This window comes from Culex quinquefasciatus, chromosome 1 (assembly GCF_015732765.1).
Source record: "Culex quinquefasciatus strain JHB chromosome 1, VPISU_Cqui_1.0_pri_paternal, whole genome shotgun sequence".
NCBI lineage: Eukaryota > Metazoa > Arthropoda > Insecta > Diptera > Culicidae > Culex > Culex quinquefasciatus.
The window spans coordinates 107,929,481-107,951,732 of record NC_051861.1 but is presented as its reverse complement, the minus strand read 5'-3'; the positions used below and the strand labels follow the sequence as shown (position 1 = coordinate 107,951,732).

General features: G+C 38.2%; 1 protein-coding gene across 5 annotated transcripts in view; it reads right to left on the bottom strand.

Moving 5' to 3' along the window:
• The window catches only part of LOC6036989, a 201,934-nt gene that overhangs the window by 6,980 nt on the left and 172,702 nt on the right, over positions 1 to 22,252 (bottom strand). For all 5 annotated transcript variants that reach the window (XM_038255340.1, XM_038255345.1, XM_038255347.1 and 2 more), the window contains one exon: positions 19,806 to 21,463. In XM_038255340.1, coding sequence (XP_038111268.1) covers positions 19,806 to 21,463 — 1,658 coding nt within the window. The remainder of the gene's footprint in view (positions 1 to 19,805; positions 21,464 to 22,252) is intronic.

The window sequence follows — 22,252 nt, the reverse complement described above, 5'->3', positions numbered from 1 at the left end:
TTTATACGTCGCATGGCCAGTTAACCGACGAGTTAACGCAGTTTCTTAAATACGGTTCTGGATTTGGCCACCGAAGATCGTGAAACCGGTTCCGATATTCCAGTCTCATGGATTTTTTTTTGCTGTTCTAGGATTGTTTTGCATGAGATTTCATGTTTAAAGAAATGGAATCAAAATGGAGTCAAAATTCTTGACAAATCTGGATCTTAGGTGGATCGTATCCCGGCCACCGGTCTGTGCGTTGATTTTCCGTCAGATTCTATTTTCTGATACTTAAACATAGCTATTGATGGTTTACGTGGAACTAGAGAGAAGTACTCTTTGGTGGAACCATGTTTCGGTCAATTTTTGGTCATTTTCCCACATTTACCCATCGACAAGCGCCATTTAGCGTAATCAAAACCAAGGCCGACATCTCTCAGGCTGCTGACCTTAACGGTCAGGAAGTGTCCTCTTTAAGCATGCCCGGATTAGCGTATGGCTGGGCACCACGATCTGCACCGATTGGGAAGCCAACCATGCCCGATATCCATACCCCCCGTGCATACCGGGTCGGATGGTTCCATAAAACCGATCGCGAAAGTCTCAGAACCGTAGATTCCGCCACCGGAAACCAGACAACCGCAGCCAAAACCAACAAGCCAAAAACGTCAGCCAGCAGACAAAGTTCCTACAAACATCTCAGATTGACAATCAACAATTATTTTTAAAAAATGTCTAAGCCTACTTTCCTGCCTTCTCTAGGTTTTCAAGGCTTTCTTCATTGCGACGATATCTTTCTGCGGCGATTAATTGGAGCGCAGGATTCTAATTTTTCTCGAAATTATTAATAAAACCAGAATACAAGCCCCTCTACAGTTCACAGCTGTCCAGAACCATCAAAGCAGTCGCGAATCGCGATTAGCGGCGATCGCGCGACATCAGCTGGTGGGGAGCTATAGAACGGATCTCTCTTTGTTGGTGCCACTTACGGAAGAATGCCCGACGCCGCCCGCCAATCCAAATAAGGCAAGGTGGGTTAAACAATCACGACGTCGTCTCTCCTCAAAAGGGGAAATGAGCTGACGCTAACGTTACGGTTAATGCGTACGACAATCAATTAAGGTCGGTACCGCTATTCATCCGGCAAAGGGTCCTTGCACTATGATAGTGGGAAAAGTTCAACGCTGAACTTGACCTTATCGGCGTCGCTTCCGGACTTCATCCGAGTTAAGAATTGTTACAAGATTTAAAAATGAGCTGAAAGAGGCGCCAACAACCTCATCAGCGAGGAGAGGACGGTGTCATCTTGAACACGGTCCATTCATGTCAACGGCACACAGACAGACTTAATAGCTAATCAATATAGTCTCAGCAGATCTCTTATGGGGATTTAAATATGGCGATTCTCGATCGATTTTGTGTACATACAACTAGTTATAAGCGCGTCAGTCACATAAATTCATCCGAGAGATCGCCCACGCGAATCGACGACGACGACGACTGGTTCTCAGCGTCGATCGAAGTTGTTGTCGTCGCATTATCATCGGCTTCGAGTTCTTTTTATGGAAACATCATTGGAACTGTTGCCCGAAAAGAAAGATCTTACGCTGTATTACTTTTGGACGTTTAAGAGCGAGTTTTCGCCAATGTGTAACAGGTGCTCCGAATTGGATGAAACTTTCAGCGATTGTTTGTCTATACATGAGATGAACTCATGCCAAATATGAGCCCTCTACGACAAAGGGAAGTGGGGTAAAACGGGCTTTGAAGTTTGAGGTCCAAAAACCTTAAAAATCTTAAAATTACTCGCATTTCCGTGAAACTTCATCAACTCCAACTCTCTTAGTAGCATTCGGAAGGTCTTTTGAAGCACTTCAAAATGTGCCATAGACATCCAGGATCGGTTTGACTTTTTCTCATAGCTTTTGAAAATTACTGTTAAAAATTGATTTTTTTAAACCTTCATATTTTTTTGCAACAGCCTCCAACACCCATACTCCTGTAGGTCAAAAGTTAGGGAATTTCATGGACTATAAGCCTCGGGTATTAACTTTTTGGCCAATCGCAGTTTTTCTCATAGTTTTTTGATTTTTCAATTTACAACGTTAGGTTTTGCCCTGTAGGCTTCCATAGCGACACTTTTTGGTCTCAATTTTGACATATTCGGAATCCTCGGACAATTTCACGTTAGTTAGAAGTACTGAAGTTGTAAATTTGATTGGAAAAAATGCCATTTAGAATGAATTAAAATATTTTTTTTTAAATTGGTTGGATTAGGGGTGAAACGGGTATTCGCCAACCGGACCATAAGATGACAGTTTTCGTGAGTTGCGCGTATTCACCGACAGATGGCAAGTGGGCCTCGTCGGAGTCCGCCCATCAAATACGCCACTCAAAATTTGCATAGGAAACTTTTTTTTCGTGACGGCTTTTGCGGCACGCTCCTTTCAACTGTTCTAGACTAATATTTGAACGTGGCGTATCTCTAAACAGGTTTTTAAAGAAAATGATTCCTGAATGCTTATTTTGTCGTTTTTAACCAAAACAAGGCAAAAGCTATATTTATTTAAACTATTCGTCATTTTCAAAAATTTGGCTAGATAATTTTGAAGGCCGCCATCTTAGGCCCACTGGGCCCACAAAATGAGGTAAGCTCAGTTTGTATGGGAGCTGTCAACATGCTCCCGGGCTGGTATTCGCCAACTTGATACAGCGTTTGACGTATTGATCACAGGGTAGATAAGATCTATTTCTTTTTTGAAGAATATTTATTTAAATACTTTTTAAATCAAATTTACAATTTAAATACCTCTAACTTACGTGAAGTTTCCAAAGAATCCGAATATGACAAAATTGAGACCAAAAAGTGCCGTCTTCTCGGCATACAGGGCAAAACCTAACGTTGTAAAATGTTTGTTATAGAAAAATCGAAAAACTATGAGAAAAACTGCGATTGGCCAAAAAGTTAATACCATAGGCAGTCCATGCAATTCCCTATCTTTTGACCTACAAGAGTATGGGTGTTGGAGGCTGTTGCAAAAAGATATTAAGGTTTAAAAAAAATCCATTTTTGACAGTAATTTGCAAAAGCTAAGAAAAAAAGTCGAACCAATTCTGGATGTCTATGGCACATTTTGAAGTGCTTCAAAAGACCTTTCGAATGCATCTAAGAGAGTTGTAATTGATGAAGTTTTACGGAAATGCGAGCAATTTTAAGATTTTTAAGGTTTTTTTGGACCTCAAACTTCAATGCTTGTTTTACTCCACTTCCCTTTGTCGTAGAGGGCTCATATTTGGCATGAGTTCATTTCATGTATAGACAAACAAACGCTGAAAGTTTCATCCAAATCGGAGCACCTCGATACGACCTCTAGAACAAACCGAGAAAAATCTACTGCCTCTTGAGAAGAGGTTGATTGGGAAAGTGTACTTTAAACATTTTATTTGTTTTTTTTTTGTGTTTACGATTGTAGCTTAAATCAATCAAAATTTATAGTTTCAATAAACAAATGTCAGCAGTTTCTCCTACAGGTGTTATTTATTTACGACGAACAAACAAACAAACTTGATTAAATTTACAAAGCTGTCAAAATTCCTAAAATTGACAAAATTCTCAAAATTTACAAAATATGCAAAATTGATCAAATTGAAAATAATAAAAAATGTCAAAATTTACATAGTTAGCCAAACTGATAAAATTTACAAAATTAACCAAATTGATAAAATTTTAAAACTGACAAAATAGAGAAATTTGATAAAACTAATCAAAAAGATAAAATTTGCAAAATTCGCATAATTAAAAACATTGACCAATTTGACAAAATTGACAAAATTGACAAAAGAGCAGTTTTCCACGGAATCGGTTTTTTTTCTTGAATTTTAATCTTTGTATTTTTTAATCCGACTGAAACTTTTTTGGTGCCTTCGGTATGCCCAAAGAAGCCATTTTGCATCATTAGTCTGTCCATATAATTTTCCATACAAATTTGGCAGCTGTCCATACAAAATAATGCATGAACATTTAAAAAATCTGTATCTTTTGAAGGATTTTTTTGGCCGATTTGGTGTCTTCGGCAAAGTTGTAGGTATGGATATGGACTACACTGAAAAAAAATTATACACGGTAAAAAATTTGTGGTGATTTTTGTTTAACTTTTTGTCACTAAAACTTAATTTGCAAAAAAACACAATTTGTATTTTTTTATGTGTTTTAGAGGACATCAAAATGCAAACTTTTCATAAATTTCCAGGTTGTGCAAAAAATCTTTGACTGAGTTATGAATTTTATAACCAATACTGTATTTTTCAAAAATCGAAATATTGGTCGCAAAATTTTTTAAAGTGAATTTGCAATCAAAAAGTACTCAAGTGAAATTTTGATAAAGTGCACCGTTTTCAAGTTAAATCCATTTTTAGGTAATTTTTTTGAAAATAGTCGCAGATTTTCATTTGTTTAAATTGCTGCACATGTGAAAAAAATATTTTTGAAAAGCTGAGAAAATTCTCTATATTTTGCTTTTTTGAACTTTGTTGATACGACCTTTAGTTGCTGAGATATTGCCATGCAAGTGTTTAAAAACAGGAAAATTGATACTTTCTAAGTCTCATCCAAACAACCCACCGTTTTCTAATGTCGATATTTCAGCAACTAATGGTCCGATTTACAATGTTAAAATATGAAAAATGCGTGATATTTTCCGATCTTTTCGGAAAAAATATTTTTAAATCAAGACTAATATTTTAAAAGGGAGTAATATTGAATATTTGGCCAGTTGCCAAATTTGTATGGAAAATTATATGGACAAACTAATCATTAGCAACATGGCTTGTTTAAGCATACCGAATGCACCAAAAAAGTTTCAGTCGGATTCAAAAATACAAAAATAAAAATTCTAAAAAAATACCGATTTCGTAGAGTATTGCTCAATAGGGCAAAACCACAGACAAACAGACGTGAAACTCTTTTCTATTCCATCGCCATCCAAAACGGTCAATTCAAATTTAAACAAGCAAAAAACATGGATGCCATAGTACCGCAACGAGACACGATCAAGAATGATGTCGCCACCGTACACTTTGACGTTTCTTGAATTGATTGGTTGTGTGTGTGAGCGCGGGTTTTGTGAAAATCAAAGGAAAAATTGCATAAGAACATCGTTTTGATCAAATTTGATTCAAATTTGCTATGAAATGATACAGGAGTTTTTGATAAACTAAAAGAACTGTTATTTTGGGAGATTTTTGAATCCACGTTGTTGTTTTTTGCATCATCAACTGCGAAAGCAAAATATTCCTATTGAGATTCCCGTTAATTTCGCCGCTCCGTTTAAAATAAACACAAAAGTATTCTTTCCTAGCTCCTCCTTGTTCACTTTAGCCAAGACCTTTTGACCTGCCTTTGTCACCCTGTACAAATGATGGTTCATGTCTGTTCCGGACCGCGGAGTGGAATCTGCTGCGGAACGCCGTACGAAAGAGGATACCACAATGCAATGTTTCTGGTGCAGCAACTGTTTAATTTGCATTCTTTGACGCCATCGCGTAGAACTTTGGCAGCATTTTTCCCGATAATTTGTCTGATTCAAAAAAAACTTACCCTTGAACATAACAATGTTTCATTACATAAACAACATACAAACGTCATTTTTCTTTTGTACACGATTAATCGGATAAGGGGAATAGGGTACACTCTTATAGTGGTTTATTGAAACGATGAGGTTTCCGCAACAGGACTGCAGATCGCGCTAGTGTGCAGCCCAATTTTGAATTTTCTTGTGGGGACGATGGATTTTTTGAAAAAAATCAGTTAAGATTCACGTCTGTTTGTCTGTGGCAAAACCTTGGATGCAAACAAGCAGCCACGTGAACTGTCACTAGAGCAAGTGGGATAGACTGTTTACGTCCAAGATTTCATAAATAGCTGCCAAAGTTATATGGAGCCGTTTTTGGGCGAACCAAAGACACAAAATGCCCTTTTTGGCCATAAAAAAACATATTTTCATGAAATCATTGAATTTTGCGTTTTTTTAAAATACAGTAGTATTAACTGTAATAATGTACTTTTACTTTTTGATACTTTTTGCTAACATGTTTTCAAAATCAGGCTTGAAAATTGAAATTAGTTTTTGTTTTTTTTTTTTTTATTTTTTTTTTTTTTTTTTTTTTTAGCAAAAGCAAAGCTGTAGGGGTAGAGGGGTAATATGCACCCCCGGGGCAAAACGCACCCCCTGCTTTTCTTGGTATTTAGAAGAATTTCCCGGGCAGAAAATCATAGAAAATGGAAGCTTAAAACTGCTAAACCATGCAGGAAAAATTGAAGCATCGTGGTATAAAAACAGCTTTAAATTTAACTTTAAATTGTTGTGTTTTCATCTAATTTTCATTGAACATTCATTATAATTGTTGAACAATATAAAAAGCATGTATTGTTATTGTAAGTGTTGAGGTATATTTGTTTTGCCATAATCTTCATTATTCTGTAGATAGATGAGTCCAAAAACATCAATAAATGCATTTTTAATTAAATTTTCTGCAAAAAGCGTGGTCGGGGCAAAATGCACCGCTGTGAAACTCCTATGTGAAAACAGCGGTGTCATCTAGTGGTGACTAGTGAAAACTACTTTTACCCGGTGCATTTTGCCCCATGTTGTGGTGCATTTTGCCCCGCATGATTGTTTGAAAAGAATCATTTTTTTTTTAGAAATTTGATATTTTCGAACAATTTTGAGATTTGTTAAGACTTTTTTTCACATGGATGACGAAATATAATAGTTGTTTCAGAACATCGAACAAAATTCTTCCACAGTAATGCTGTAATGGTTGAGAAATCACAGTTTTCCCTTAGGGGGTGTTTATTACCCCCTCTCCCCCCTACCATTTTTTTTGTAAATTTACCAGTTTTACGGTTAATTACAACTTTTTCAATCTTACAGTATGTAAAAAAAGTATTTACACCCCTTGAGCACTATGCACATTTTGTGATGAAACATGTAAAAAATTTAAAGTTTGACAGGAACCTAGTACTACGTTTTGTTCAGAAACTCATGCCAAACATTTTGCTACAAACAGCTCATGAAAAGATGATTTCTATAGAAAAGTTATGTAACAAATACTATTACGAAAATAAAAAAGGTGCAAAAAAAGTTTGTACACCTTTCGAAAAATTATCATAAATAATGTTATTTGTTGACAAATCACCATAAATCCAGTCTCTCAACTCCAAATAGGCATCCTTGACTGATTAAAAAAATAATTGAGGTTATATTACATACAAGTTTTCCGCCGTACAAATTTACACAATTTTATACTGATGAGGAGTATTTGACCGTAAGGCTATACCAATTAATGAATCATGACATGGACGTCAATTTCTGCAGCTTTTCTTCGCTGTAGGTGTACTGTTTCATGTTATAAATTAGGAATTTTACGGATAAATTCCAATATTCAAGAGCTTGGAATTATATTTGAAATACACGATGTATCAGAATTTTCCCATTGGAATATCGTTAGGAAAAAAACAACTCTGATATTGCTTCATGCTTGTGTTTAGATATTAAATTAGAGATTATAAAGTTCAAAGGAAACCGCTTTCCATGCTGGGGGTGGGTGGCACCTGCACCTCGTGTTGATTCAATTACGCGGTTTATTATAATGCACGACGCTGGCTGGTGGACATGATTGTTATTTAAATATAAACAAAAACTCGTTTCAATCAAGTTGGGGTAAACTTGAATGACGATGACGACCAGTCAGTGCGGTGCATTATCTCACCAAAGCGTTGCAACAGTCGAAAGGATGCATCAGCTAAGTGTTTTGCATTGGATCACGAAGCTGACCTGGGGGGGGGGGGCTCTGTATATGCCCTGTGGGGTGACACAACCAATCGAAAAGTCGCTTCACTTTCAACTCAATCATTAAAACGTCGATGGCAATATAATAAAAAAAGTTTCCAAACATAAATTGAGACTTTTTGGTTTGAGGCATTATGATGAATGACCATTTTGGCAGGTTCCCCAAAACAGACGATATCTGTAAAAGGAGGGGACTCTTTGTACAAATGGCTGCAGCGGTTGACGTGCGTATAATTCAGAAATCAATTTTCCGATCTGTCTGCTGGCTATTTATAGGGAGGAGAGTTGCCCACATCGCAAAAAAAACATGAGGCGAACTTTGTACCAGCCAGTTTGGCGTTGGTGTGTCTCACAGTTGACTCAAGAGAGTTTGGTCGTTTGGTCCTGGAGTGGTCACAAGTGTAGACCAGGGCAGCCTCTGGACAAAGACACTTGTAAACTACTGAAACCATTCCCACGCTCCAAATCGAAATGTGCAATCGAAAACCTGTTTGTTAATATTTGATTTTATTGTCTTTAGATCTCTGAACAAATCTTGTTTGCATTTATTCTAAATAATTTCAAATTGAACGACTTAACACTTATCAGCCAAAACCTCCACTTTTTCGCAACCTTGTCCACTCAATTCTACCTTCTAGCACGGACCTTGGGATGATTGGTTAACACCTGTGTAAGCCTTGACAAAAATAAGTGATTGCACGTCTGTTGTCACACACCGTTGTTATTTAAATGCTTTCCACTTGAAACGGTACAAGATATTTAAATTCCAATGCTGTGGACCACGCCAGGCGAGTCTGGTCGAGCGAGAAAATCGCGTTGCGAATCGGTGGAGATTTGGCTTGATTTAAGTTGTGGTTTGTTGTGAGTGGAGGGCATGAAATCAAGATCAATGTGGAAAATCAAGATCATACGACATTGATTGGGGCAAAAAGCGTGAAAGCTGTTTTGAAACGAGATGATCGGTGAAAAGTTTATTCTGCGATGCAATTTTATTTGCCTGGCTACTATTAAATGGTTAAAATAAAATTACAGTTCTAGGAGAGTGTGGGGTAATTTGGACACCCTAAGGAAATTGCTCTGCCACGGGCTGTATAGATATTTTAAAGGAATGTGGATGACACTAGAGGATAATAGAGACCATATTTGATGGAAAAATGTCATTCATTTCGATAAATTTTGAAGGAAACCCCATTTTTATCGCAAAAATTAAAAGGTGTCCAAATTACCCCCACATTTTTGTGTAGGGGTAATATGGGGTAATTTGGAAACATGTTGAAGAATAAGTTTAGCATTTGATTTTTTGGGCATGTTTTTCATACTTCAACCTGGTTTTGTAATTGCTTTATATTTGAAGTATTTGTTTTGCTCACAATATTTCATCAAAGGTTTAAATAATGATTTTGTGATAGAACTATAATATAATAGGAAGATAACAAATAGTTCAGTGTAGTATACATAATTTAATCATTGATTCTGGATTAGGCACAAGTATAGTTTTTAGTGATTAGAATATCGTTTAGGTTTATATAAATCAATCTTTATATAGAACTAATTAAGGTAAAACTATCCATTTTTTTTTAATTTTACGTTCTGTAGCCCTTCAAATTTAAATATTATTGTAAACCAGCATAGAAATTAGAAATGTCAAATTAATGAAAACATTAGACATTAGATTCAACATTAGAGTCTAGTTGAATGTGCAGTAATCAGATTTTCATCCATTCGAATTTTGGAATAAATTTATCTAAATTTAAAAAAATAGGGGGTTTGCGAAAGTTCTCATTGCTCACATTCCTTTTTGAGTTTTTTTGAGATTTTAAATCCCTCTTAATTTACAGTATGTCAAAAAAGTATTTACACCCCTTGGGCACTATGCACATTTTGTGATGAAACATGTAAAAAATTTAAAGTTTGACAAGAACCTAGTACTACGTTTTGTTCAGAAACTCATGCCAAACATTTTGCTACAAAAAGCTCATGAAAAGATGATTTCTATAAAAAGTTATATAACAAATACTATTACGAAAATAAAAAGGTGCAAAAAAAGTTTGTACACCTTTCGAAAAATTAACATAAATAATGTTATTTGTTGACAAATCACCATAAATCCAGTCTCCCAACTCCAAATAGGCATCCTTGACTGATTAAAAATAATTTGGATTGAATATAAAGTTTACTTACTACTTAGTATAAAAGTTTATATAACTCTGGAAATTCTATATAAAACTTATCTAAACTTGATTTTGCAAACTTTTAATTCAACTAAATGTCAATATATTACCATAGACTTGCTAAATAAACATTTTGGAGTGGGTATAACATCGTTTTGGGGGTATTTGTATCGACAGAATAGATTTTTCGTTGGAATTTCGTACCAACCCGGAATTACGTCGTAGGAAAATCCGCCGGCATCCGAACCGGTCCAAGGTTCACAAGTCAACCTATGTGGAATCGGAAAGGGCATACAATTTCCAATCTTTTGATACCCATACATCCAGGTTTTCTATAAAACCCACGTTTTTAAATACCTGGGCAAAAAGTAAGTTTGATCCACGAGAACAAAAATTACGAAATTCCATACATTTTTGGAAGGTTGCTCAAACGAAACCATAACAACGTTTTTGCTTAGGTATTTAAAAACGTGGGTTTTATAGAAAACCTGGATGTATGGGTATCAAATGATCGGAAATTTTATGCCCTTTCTGATGCCACATAGGTTGACTTGTGAATTGTGGACCGGTTCAGATGCCGGCAGATTTTCCGACGACGTAATTCCGGGTTTGTACGAAATTCCAACGAAAAATCTATTCTGTCGATACAAATACCCCCAAAACGATGTTATACCCACTCCAAAATGTTTATTTAGCAAGTCTATGGTAATATATTGACATTTATTTGAATTAAAAGTTGGCAAAATTAAGTTTAGATAAGTTTTATATAGAATTTCCAGAGTTATATAAACTTTTATACTAAATAGTTAGTAAACTTTATATTCAATCCAAATTATTTTTTTAATCAGTCAAGGATGCCTATTTGGAGTTGGGAGACAGGATTTATGGTGATTTGTCAACAAATAACATTATTTATGTTAATTTTTCGAAAGGTGTACAAACTTTTTTTGCACCTGTTTTATTTTCGTAATAGTATTTTTTATATAACTTTTTATAGAAATCATCTTTTCATGAGCTTTTTGTAGCAAAACGTTTGGCATGAGTTTCTGAACAAAACGTAGTACTAGGTTCCTGTCAAACTATAATTTTTTTACATGTTTCATCACAAAATGTGCATAGTGCCCAAGGGGTGTAAATACTTTTTTGACATACTGTATCTAAATAGCTTTAAGAGCGAGTTTTTCACCGATGTGAAACAGGTCGTATCGAGGTGCTCCGATTTGGATGAAACTTTCAGGGTTTGTTTGTCTATACATGAGATGAACTCATGCCAAATATGAGCCCTCTACGACAAAGGGAAGTGGGGTAAAACGGGCATTGAAGTTTGAGGTCCAAAAAACATGAAAAATCTTAAAATTGCTCGCATTTCCGTAAAACTTCATCAATTCCAACTCTCTTAGATGCATTCGAATGGTCTTTTGAAGCCCTTTAAAATGTGCTATAGACATCCAGGATTGGTTTGACTTTTTCTCATAGCTTTTGCCAATTACTGTTAAAAATGGATTTTTTTAAAACCTTAATAACTTTTCCCAACAGCCTCCAACACCCATACTCCTATAGGTCAAAAGTTAGGGAATTTCATGGACTATAAGCCTACGGTATTAACTTTTTGGCCAATCGCAGTTTTTCTCATTGTTTGACGATTTTTCTAGAACAAACATTTTACAACGTTAGTTTTTGCCCTGTAGGCCGCCATAGCGGCATTTTTTGGTCTCAATTTTGTCATATTCGGAATCCTCGGACAATTTCATGTAAGTTAGAAGTATTGGAGTTGTAAATTTGATCAGAAAAATTGCCGTTTAGAACGAATTAAAATATTTTTTAACAATTTGTTGGATTGGGGGTAAAACAGGTTTTCGCCTACTTGATACAGCATTTGACGTATTGGTCATAGGGTTAATAAGATCTTTTTCTTTTTTCAAAAATGTTTTATTTAATTGTTTTTAAAAGAAATATAACAACTCCAATACTTCTAACTAACGTGAAATTATCCGAGGATTCCGAATATGACAAAATTGAGACCAAAAAGTGCCGTCTTCTCGGTCTACAGGGCAAAAACTAACGTTGTAAAATGTTTGCTCTAGAAAAACCGTAAAACTATGAGAAAAACTGCGATTGGCCAAAAAGTTAATACCGTAGGCTTATAGTCCATGAAATTCCCTAACTTTTGACCTATAGGAGTATGGGTGTTGGAGGCTGTTGGGAAAAGTTATTAAGGTTTTAAAAAAATCCATTTTTAACAGTAATTTGCAAAAGCTATGAGAAAAAGTAAAAACAATCCTGGATGTCTATAGCACATTTTGAAGGGCTTCAAAAGACCATTCGAATGCATCTAAGAGAGTTGGAATTGATGAAGTTTTACGGAAATGCGAGCAATTTTAAGATTTTTCATGTTTTTTGGACCTCAAACTTCAATGCCCGTTTTACCCCACTTCCCTTTGTCGTAGAGGGCTCATATTTGGCATGAGTTCATCTCATGTATAGACAAACAAACCCTGAAAGTTTCATCCAAATCGGAGCACCTCGATACGACCTCTAGAACAAACCGAGCAGAATCTACAAATACTGCCTCTTAAAAACTCATCCAACCATGAAAGTTACTTTTTTTACGTGGGTTTTATAGAAAACCTGGATGTATGGGTATCAAAAGATCGGTAATTTTATGCCCTTTCCGATGGCATATAGGTTGACTTGTGAATCGTGGACCGGTTCGGATGCCGGCGGATTATCTGACGACGTAATTCCGGGTTGGTACAAAATTCCAACGCAAAATCTATTCTATCGATACAAAGACCCCCAAAACGGTGTTATACCCACCCCAAAATGTTTATTTAGCAATTCTATGGTAATATATTGACATTTATTTGAATTAAAAGTTTGCAAAATTAAGTTTAGATAAGTTTGTTCGGCCAGGCGGCCGACGCAGAATGACCCCGACCCGCGGATTGCCCCAGCAAACTCGAGCAGCAGACAGATTTCGGTGCACAAATAAAACAAAAGGCTTTGTTCAGGCCGACCGATCTAGGCGGTGGTCGCGGTGATACTCAACGTTTATTTACAACAGTACGGTACAGGGAAGAAAGTAGAAACGAAGAACACCATAGAGAAAGAATATTAGGGTGGTACAGAACAACCATGTTGGTCGCACAGTTTTATATAGAATTTCCAGAGTTATATAAACTTTTATACTAAGTAGTTAGTAAACTTTATATTCAATCCAAATTATTTTTTTAATCAGTCAAGGATGCCTATTTGGAGTTGGGAGACTGGATTTATGGTAATTTGTCAACAAATAACATTATTTATGTTAATTTTTCGAAAGGTGTACAAAGTTTTTTTGCACCTTTTTTATTTTCGTAATAGTATTTGTTATATAACTTTTTATAGAAATCATTATTTCATGAGCATGCTACAAAAAGCAAAATGTTTGGCATGAGTTTCTGAACAAAACGTAGTATTAGGTTCCTGTCAAACTTTAATTTTTTTACATGTTTCATCTCAAAATGTGCATAGTGCCCAAGGGGTGTAAATACTTTTTTTACATACTGTAAAATGTCCACTTTTTTGCCATATAACCCCTGCAAAACCTTATTTCCTAACCTTCAAATATTAGAATTTAAGACAGTGCCAACCGGCTTTTGGAAACTTTTACATATTACACCAAAACTACTTAACCTATTCCAACTTTTTTGGTTTGTCCATACTCCTAGGCCATTACTAGTACTAGCCTTATCACTTAAATTGCCGTTTTCACTTTATATCCGAAGAAAACGTGATTTTTAAAAGGGGTGTCCAAATTACCCCCCCCCCCCCTGTCCATATTACCCCAAACTCCCCTATTACTCCGTATCCATCAAAATCTGTCCCAGGTCACAGTTCATGTCTGTCTAATTTTAAAGATTAGGTATAATCTTAAAAAACCAATTTGATGAAACATTGGTTTTAAAACTCACTAAATTCAACCAAATTTAATGAAATTTCCAACAATAGTACCAATTCCACATTATAATGCCGAAAGGATAACTCTACCAACAGTACAATACAATAAATTATCAAAAAACAAAAAAAGATGACGCATCTGTGAAAGACGCTAAAAAAGACCAATTTTGAATCTTCAAAATAAAGCAATGAAAATAAAAATATGAAAATTTAAATTATTAGTCCTGTTATCAACATTTGAAAGAAACAAATGTTTTAAAATGTGTTTCACACCAATCCAGTTTTTTGTAATCATTAGTTTTAGAAATGTCAAAATATTGACGAAAATATATATTTCTGCGCGAAAAAATCTTTTTGAAGTGTACATGGTACATTGTATTGTAAACAAAAATATTAAATATGTCTAAACATACTCAAACATGCTAGATATGGTTATCAAACGAAAAGAAATACAATTCAAAAAGAAATTCAATTCAAACTATTTAAATTGATCTCAAATGCACTACAAACTAATTATTCGAAAATTAAGCAGGAAAATGTGTTGTAAATGATTTTTGTTATTTTAATATCATGTTTCCATGTTTCACTAATCACCTTTATAAACATTAAAAAAAATGACATAAATTTTAGTTTTTCGCCTTATAAATACTTAAAATGACTTCAAAATTTTAATAAATGGGGCGATGTTATTGCACAATATTTAGAAATTTTTGACTGGTTTCGGATAGAACAGACACAGAACAAGTGCTTTAAAATCGGAAGTCTCTATGCAGACTGCAGTCCCGCTTCGCTCCAGTTGACGGTAACCTTTTTCGCGTATTGTCGGCCGCTTCCATCTAAACCGCACACCAGGGAAACGAACAGGGTTTTGCAATTTTTTTACACTCCACTATTTTAAGAGGATAAGGGAAATTCTCCACGGTTAATATTGCTTGGTGTTGGATCGTTTTTGGGAAGATGGGAGGTCTAGGAAGCCATTCTAGGCGAGTGTTAATGACCGTATTTGTATTGTTAATTTGGTACACGGAAAAAAAAGTTTGACATTATTTTTTAAGTCAAAATTAAATTTGCAATCGAAAAGTACTTTACAGATTTTTGATAAAGGGCTCCGTTTTCAAGATATAGCCACCGAAAGTTTGATTTTAGCGAAATATTTGCAGTTTTTAAATTTTTAAAAATAGTGACCATGAGTGACCGTCTCTTAAAATATTTTTTTTTGAAAAGTTCAGAAAATTTGCTATAAAATTGTCTAAGGGTGGATTTTCATGGATTTTTCGATGACCGACATCGAAAGCGGCTTTCGATGCTCGTGGTCATATTTTGCCGAAAACTCATTTTTATCAATCAGGTTAAATCGCAAAATGGTTTGGATTGATATTTTATGGTAGTATAAGCAAAAACAAACACATACCCATCGCCGGAAAGTTGCGAAAATGCGATTTTCCGACTTTTCATTTTCGATGCACGAGCATCTTCAGACGACGGACATCGAAAGCATACTCACGACCATGCTTTGCTAAAATGTCCATGCATTGAAACTCGATGCTCGTCCAGTGCCTTTTTGCTACCTCAGCGGCACCCTAGACACAAACCTAAATAACGCTTTGAAACGCTTGGTACGGGATGGGAATGAAACTTGACGAAACAAATTCTATCTGTCAAACCAGACCTTGTCAAAAATCAAAACAGCTGATTTTGCATGGTGAAATGGTGGTAATCTTCTGGCCATTGTTTTGCAGGCGGAATCCGTCCACCGGTGGACTGATTGCTTGCCAAGGTTAGCAAGAGGAACTGATCCACCGGTGGCCGGATTTCTGAACATTGTTTTGCAGGAGGTTTCCGTCCACCGGTGGCCGGATTTTAGGGCATTGTTCTGCAGGAGGAATCCGTTCACCGGTGGACGGATTGCCTGGTGCCTGGTTGCCAAGTTGACAAGAGGAACTTGTCCACCGGTAGATGGATTTCAGGGCATTGTTTTGCAGAAGGAATCGGTCCACCGGTGGCCGGATTTCTGGACATAGTTTTGCAGGAAGAATCCGTCCACCGGTGGCCGAGTTTCTGGACATAGTTTTGCAGGAGGAATCCGTCCACCGGTGGCCGGATTTCTGGACATTGTTCTGGCAGGAGGAATCGGTCCACCGGTGGACGGATTTCAGGGCATTGTTTTGCAGGAGGAATCCGTCCACCGGTGGCCGGATTTTAGGGCATTGTTCTGCAGGAGGAATCCGTTCACCGGTGGCCGGATTTTAGGGCATTGTTCTGCAGGAGGAATCCGTCCACCGGTGGCCGGATTTTAGGGCATTGTTCTGCAGGAGGAATCCGTTCACCGGTGGACGGATTGCCTGGCCAAGTTGACAAGAGGAACTTGTCCACCGGTAGATGGATTTCAGGGCATTGTTTTGCAGAAGGAATCGGTCCACCGGTGGCCGGATTCCTGGACATTGTTTTGCAGGAGGAATCCGTTCACCGGTGGCCGGATTTTAGGGCATTGTTCTGCAGGAGGAATCCGTCCACCGGTGGCCGGATTTTAGGGCATTGTTCTGCAGGAGGAATCCGTTCACCGGTGGACGGATTGCCTGGTGCCTGGTTGCCAAGTTGACAAGAGGAACTTGTCCACCGGTAGATGGATTTCAGGGCATTGTTTTGCAGAAGGAATCGGTCCACCGGTGGCCGGATTCCTGGACATTGTTTTGCAGGAGGAATCCGTCCACCGGTGGCCGGATTTTAGGGCATTGTTCTGCAGGAGGAATCCGTTCACCGGTGGCCGGATTTTAGGGCATTGTTCTGCAGGAGGAATACGTTCACCGGTGGACGGATTGCCTGGCCAAGTTGACAAGAGGAACTTGTCCACCGGTAGATGGATTTCAGGGCATTGTTTTGCAGAAGGAATCGGTCCACCGGTGGCCGGATTCCTGGACATTGTTTTGCAGGAGGAATCCGTCCACCGGTGGCCGGATTTTAGGGCATTGTTCTGCAGGAGGAATCCGTTCACCGGTGGCCGGATTTTAGGGCATTGTTCTGCAGGAGGAATCCGTCCACCGGTGGCCGGATTTTAGGGCATTGTTCTGCAGGAGGAATCCGTTCACCGGTGGACGGATTGCCTGGCCAAGTTGACAAGAGGAACTTGTCCACCGGTAGATGGATTTCAGGGCATTGTTTTGCAGGAGGAATCCGTCCACCGGTGGACGGATCGCCTGGGCATTGTTTTGCAGGAGGATTCCGTGCACCGTTGGACGGATTGCTTGCCTAGATTTTGCTTAAATTTCTTAAATTCCAAAATTTCAAAAAATTTTAAAAATTCAAAAAACTTATAATTTTCATAAACTTATAAATTTAATAAGCCGAGCTTCCGTAGCCGTGAGGTTACGGGTTTCGCCTTGTAAGCGGAAGGTGATGGGTTCGATTCCTGTCTGGCTCGGCAAGTCAGATCCCTTAAAAGAGTAAATATGCTCACTGGGAATACTGACCGGTAGGGGATGGGTTTCGACTAGCGGCGTGCTGGGTTTCTAATCCAGAGGTCGTGAGTTCGATTCTCGTACCGGGATGATGAATAAATTTCAAAGTTTTCTAAAATTTCAAAAATTTCTAAATTTTTTATAATTTTTTAAATAAAATAAATATTAAATGTCTTTACTTTTTTTAGTTTCTTCAATTCCTTTAATTTCTTAATATTTATAATTTCCTGAATATCTTAAATTTCTTAAATTTCTTAAATTTCTAAAATTTCTAAAATTTCTAAAATTTCTAAAATTTCTAAAATTTCTAAAATTTCTAAAATTTCTAAAATTTCTAAAATTTCTAAAATTTCTAAAATTTCTAAAATTTCTAAAATTTCTAAAATTTCTAAAATTTCTAAAATTTCTAAAATTTCTAAAATTTCGAAAATTTCGAATATTTCTAAAATTTCGAAAATTTTGAAAATTTCGAAAATTTCGAAAATTTCTATAACTTTTTCAGTTTCTATAATTACTAAAATTTCTCAATTTTTTTTAATTTCTTCAATTTCTTTAATTTCTTAAATTTCCTCAATTTCCTAAATTTATCATATGGGTAATTCTCTACCAACTCACACGAAATCGGGAAAAGTTGCCCCGACCCCTCTTCGATTTGCGTGAAACTTTGTCCTAAGGGGTAACTTTTGTCCCTGATCACGAATCCGAGGTCCGTTTTTTGATATCTCGTGACGGAGGGGCGGTACGACCCCTTCCATTTTTGAACATGCGAAAAAAGAGCTGTTTTTAAATAATTTGCAGCCTGAAACGGTGATGAGATAGAAATTTGGTGTCAAAGGGACTTTTATGTAAAATTAGACGCCCGATTTGATGGCGTACTCAGAATTCCGAAAAAACGTATTTTTCATCGAAAAAAACACTAAAAAAGTTTAAAAAATTCTCCCATTTTCCGTTACTCGACTGTAAAAAATTTTGGAACATGTCATTTTATGGGAAATTTAATGTACTTTTCGAATCTACATTGTCCCAGAAGGGTCATTTTTTCATTTAGAACAAAATTTTTCATTTTAAAATTTCGTGTTTTTCTAACTTTGCAGGGTTATTTTTAGAGTGTAACAATGTTCTACAAAGTTGTAGAGCAGACAATTACAAAAATTTTGATATATAGACATATGGGGGTTGCTTATAAACATCACAAGTTATCGCGATTTTACGAAAAAAAGTTTTGAAAAAGTTACTTTTTGCGTTTCTCTTTGTTTCGTCGTCCGTGTCTGTCGCGGGTGACCATGAACGGCCATGATCGATGACGACCAACTTTTTCAAAACTTTTTTTCGTAAAATCGCGATAACTCGTGATGTTTATAAGCAAACCCCTTATGTTTACATATCAAAATTTTTGTAATTGTCTGCTCTACAATTTTGTAGAACATTGTTACACTCTAAAAAATAACCCTGCAAAGTTAGAAAAAACACGAAATTTTAAAATGAAAAATTTTGTTCTAAAAAAAATGACCCTTCTGGGACAATGTAGATTCGAAAAGTACATTAAATTTCCCATAAAATGACATGTTCCAAAATTTTTACAGTCGAGTAACGGAAAATGGGAGAATTTTTAAACTTTTAGTGTTTTTCGATGAAAATACGTTTTTCGGAATTCTGAGTACGCCATCAAATCGGGCGTCTAATTTTACATAAAAGTCCCTTTGACACCAAATTTCTATCTCATCACCGTTTCAGGCTGTAAATTATTGGAAAACACCTCTTTTTCGCATGTTTGGAAGGGTCGTACCGCCCTCCGTCACGAGATATCAAAAACGGACCTCGGATTCGTGATCAGGGACAAAACTTACCCCTTAGGACAAAGTTTCACGCAAATCGAAGAGGGGTCGGGGCAACTGCTGTGTGAGTTGGCGGAGAATTACCCATTTTGAAGAAATGAATAATTTTTTAATTTAAAAATATAAACTTATAAATTCAAATTTATTAAGGAAAATGTTTTTATGTAGGCATTGAGTATTTTTTTCAAGCTCTTGCTTTTAGTGATCGGATATTTATCCCTCAAAAAATATGTAAAATAAGGCAAGACTACATCGTTATTATCTCTTTGCAACATGCTGAAATCCGATCCCTTTCCAAATAATTTATAATCCTATCGTCAGCAGCCCAGCAACTTTCCCAACAATCAGCCCCATCTATTGTCACCAAAAATCCGCAACGCGACAATTAATCACAATTACTGAACAAGGTCCCACTCTTCATTCAAATTCGCGCTACGACGAAATAGAAACCTGCTCTGCACTCGCACACACAAACACACACACACTTCTTCACCCCTTTCAATAATTTCGGCGCGCACTTTTTCAATTAGTCCTACCCCGCGTGCACGTGTGGGCGCGTTCCCCCCCTCTTACCTCGCATGCGACGACGACGTCACGATCCTCTCCTCGGTCATCCGCTGCTGTTGACCTGCACGACCTGCCGCCCCTTCCCCGTACTTGTTCTCCTTGCCAAAGATGCTCCCGCCGTACGGATTCTCGCCGAGGTAGTACTTTTGCTTGGGGATCGGAATGCCCGCACTGTTGGTCGTCATGTCGGACACGATGTCGGACGATCCGCGCCGGTCGTAGCTTGCTGGTTCACGATCGCGTACTTCTGAACGTCTGGCCGGGTTGCCGTTCTGTTTGTGACTGACTGTGCGTTGGGCTGACTGGTTTTGCAAAGCAGCTGCCGATGGAGGTTGAGTTGGTGGTGGTGGTGGTGAGTATCCTCGTCCAATGTGACCGTCGATGACGTTGTACTGCTGGTAGGTTGCACTGGACGAGCTGTTGCGTTTGGCGGCGGCGGCGGCGGACGAGGAGGTCGGGGAGGGTGATCTTCGACTTTGCTTGACGGCTGATTTGAGACGTAGTTTGCGTTCGGCGCTGGCCGACCGGATCTTGCCGACCAGCTTGCGGATGCTGTTCCCGATCGCCGAACCGACCTTGCTCTTGGGCGGCGTGCTCTGGGCGCGGGAGTTGCCGTTGGCGGTCCCGTTGCGGGACGACGTGTGACTAAGATCCTGGATGCTGCTGAAGCGCGTCTTCTGGTAGGGCTTGCGCAAGGTCGTCGCCGCCGGGGGAATCTGTATCGGTGAAATCGATCGACTGCGCGGTGCGTACTCGATGACCTGCGGCGGGGCCACCTCAACGACGTGCTGCTTCTGCATCATGCCACTGCCGTTGGTCAGCTTCCGCTCCAACGCCTTCTTCCGCTGTGGAACCGCCGGGCGATCCTCCTGAACAACGTACTCAATACGATCAGGCGACACCGATCGTGCCTCCCTTCCATACCTGGCGTTGAAGTTACTATCCTTCAAGTGCTTCGGCGATCGCGGCGTCGTAAAATAAGTCGACGAAGAAACGTACGCCGAGTCCTCCTTGTACGAGGAGTCCTTCAATTTCCCCGACGACCTGTACCCACCGTACTCATCACCATCCACCAAATTCTCCCGCGACCCCCGGTACCGATTCCTCTCGTTCCACTCACTCACCCCCTGGAAGTACTTCCGCCCCACAGGTTCCTCCCGCTCCGGCAACACAACCTTCCCCACCGAACTCAACCCATGACCATCCTCATTACTCTTGATCGTCACATTGAAGTATGTCTTCTTCGTCGGCTCCACCAGCTCATCCAGATCGTCCCGCGATCCCCGCGACGACCTCGACTCACTCCCAAAGTGACTCTCCAACCACTTGCTCGTCTCGTGCTTCCGCGTCTCGTCCTCCCGGTCAAAGTCCAGCGGCCGCTTCGTCAACGCATCCGTCCGATCGATCAACGGCTGCGGCAGTCCCGTGACCACTCCAGCGACCTCCTTGGGCGTCGAGTGGCGCCCCAACCGGCGGGCCTTCCGCAGACGATCCGAGAGCGAGTCCCACTCGGAGAGCAGGTTCTCCGGACGTCCGGTGGCGTCCTTTTCCATTTGGGTGTTTTCCGCCGAGTAGCGCATCTCGTGGCCCACGACCTGTCCGGCGGAGTCGATTAGATCCACGTGCTGCTCATCGCGCTGCTTGAAGTATCGCGCGGAGGAGGCCTGTGGGAAGAGGAAGAGAGAGTTAATTAATTTATTGTAAATTAGTAAAAGTATCATTCATAATTTAGTGTAGTTGTGTAGGTGATCAAAAGCCTAATTTGAATTTCTCTTATTTTTATCGTTTGTAGGACAGTCCAGACTCGATTAATAAAAGTCAGCCTAGAATACTCTAAAGAAAGTGATTTAGAATTTTTAAATCCAAGATGGCGGCCAAAATGGCTGTGATGAAATATTGAGAAAATGCATTTGGTAACTTAATAGGCAATCAACCAATAAAATTTGACTAAAATCGGGTCACAGAACTCTAATTTGATGTTAATTGTAAGAAAATATAATAAAACATAAGATACAGTCATCTCACATATTCGGAACATCCACAAATTCGGGACCTTTATTTGGAAATTTTCTTGCTATTTCACTAGTAAAAGTAGTATTTTTTCAACAAAAAACTTCATTTCAAGACTATTTTATCCTGAGCAGCAAAACACTGCCTCCAAATTGCCTGTTCCATGATTGTGGGATGTTATTGCGCCTCCCACAATTGTGGAACACCTGAATTTAGCTGATATTCTCACACAAAAAGTTATCAGACCATGTATAAAAACTTAACTTAGCTTAAGTTCCACTGGTTGCAGTTTATGAAGTCATTATTTTGTTACAAATATGTATGATCCAAAGTTTGTTTACATCCATAAGAAAAAAGTGTTCCGAATTTGTGAATTTCATGGTTCAAGGTTTTACTTCAAAAACATGATATAAATGTTAAAATTTGCAGTTGTTTGATGCAGC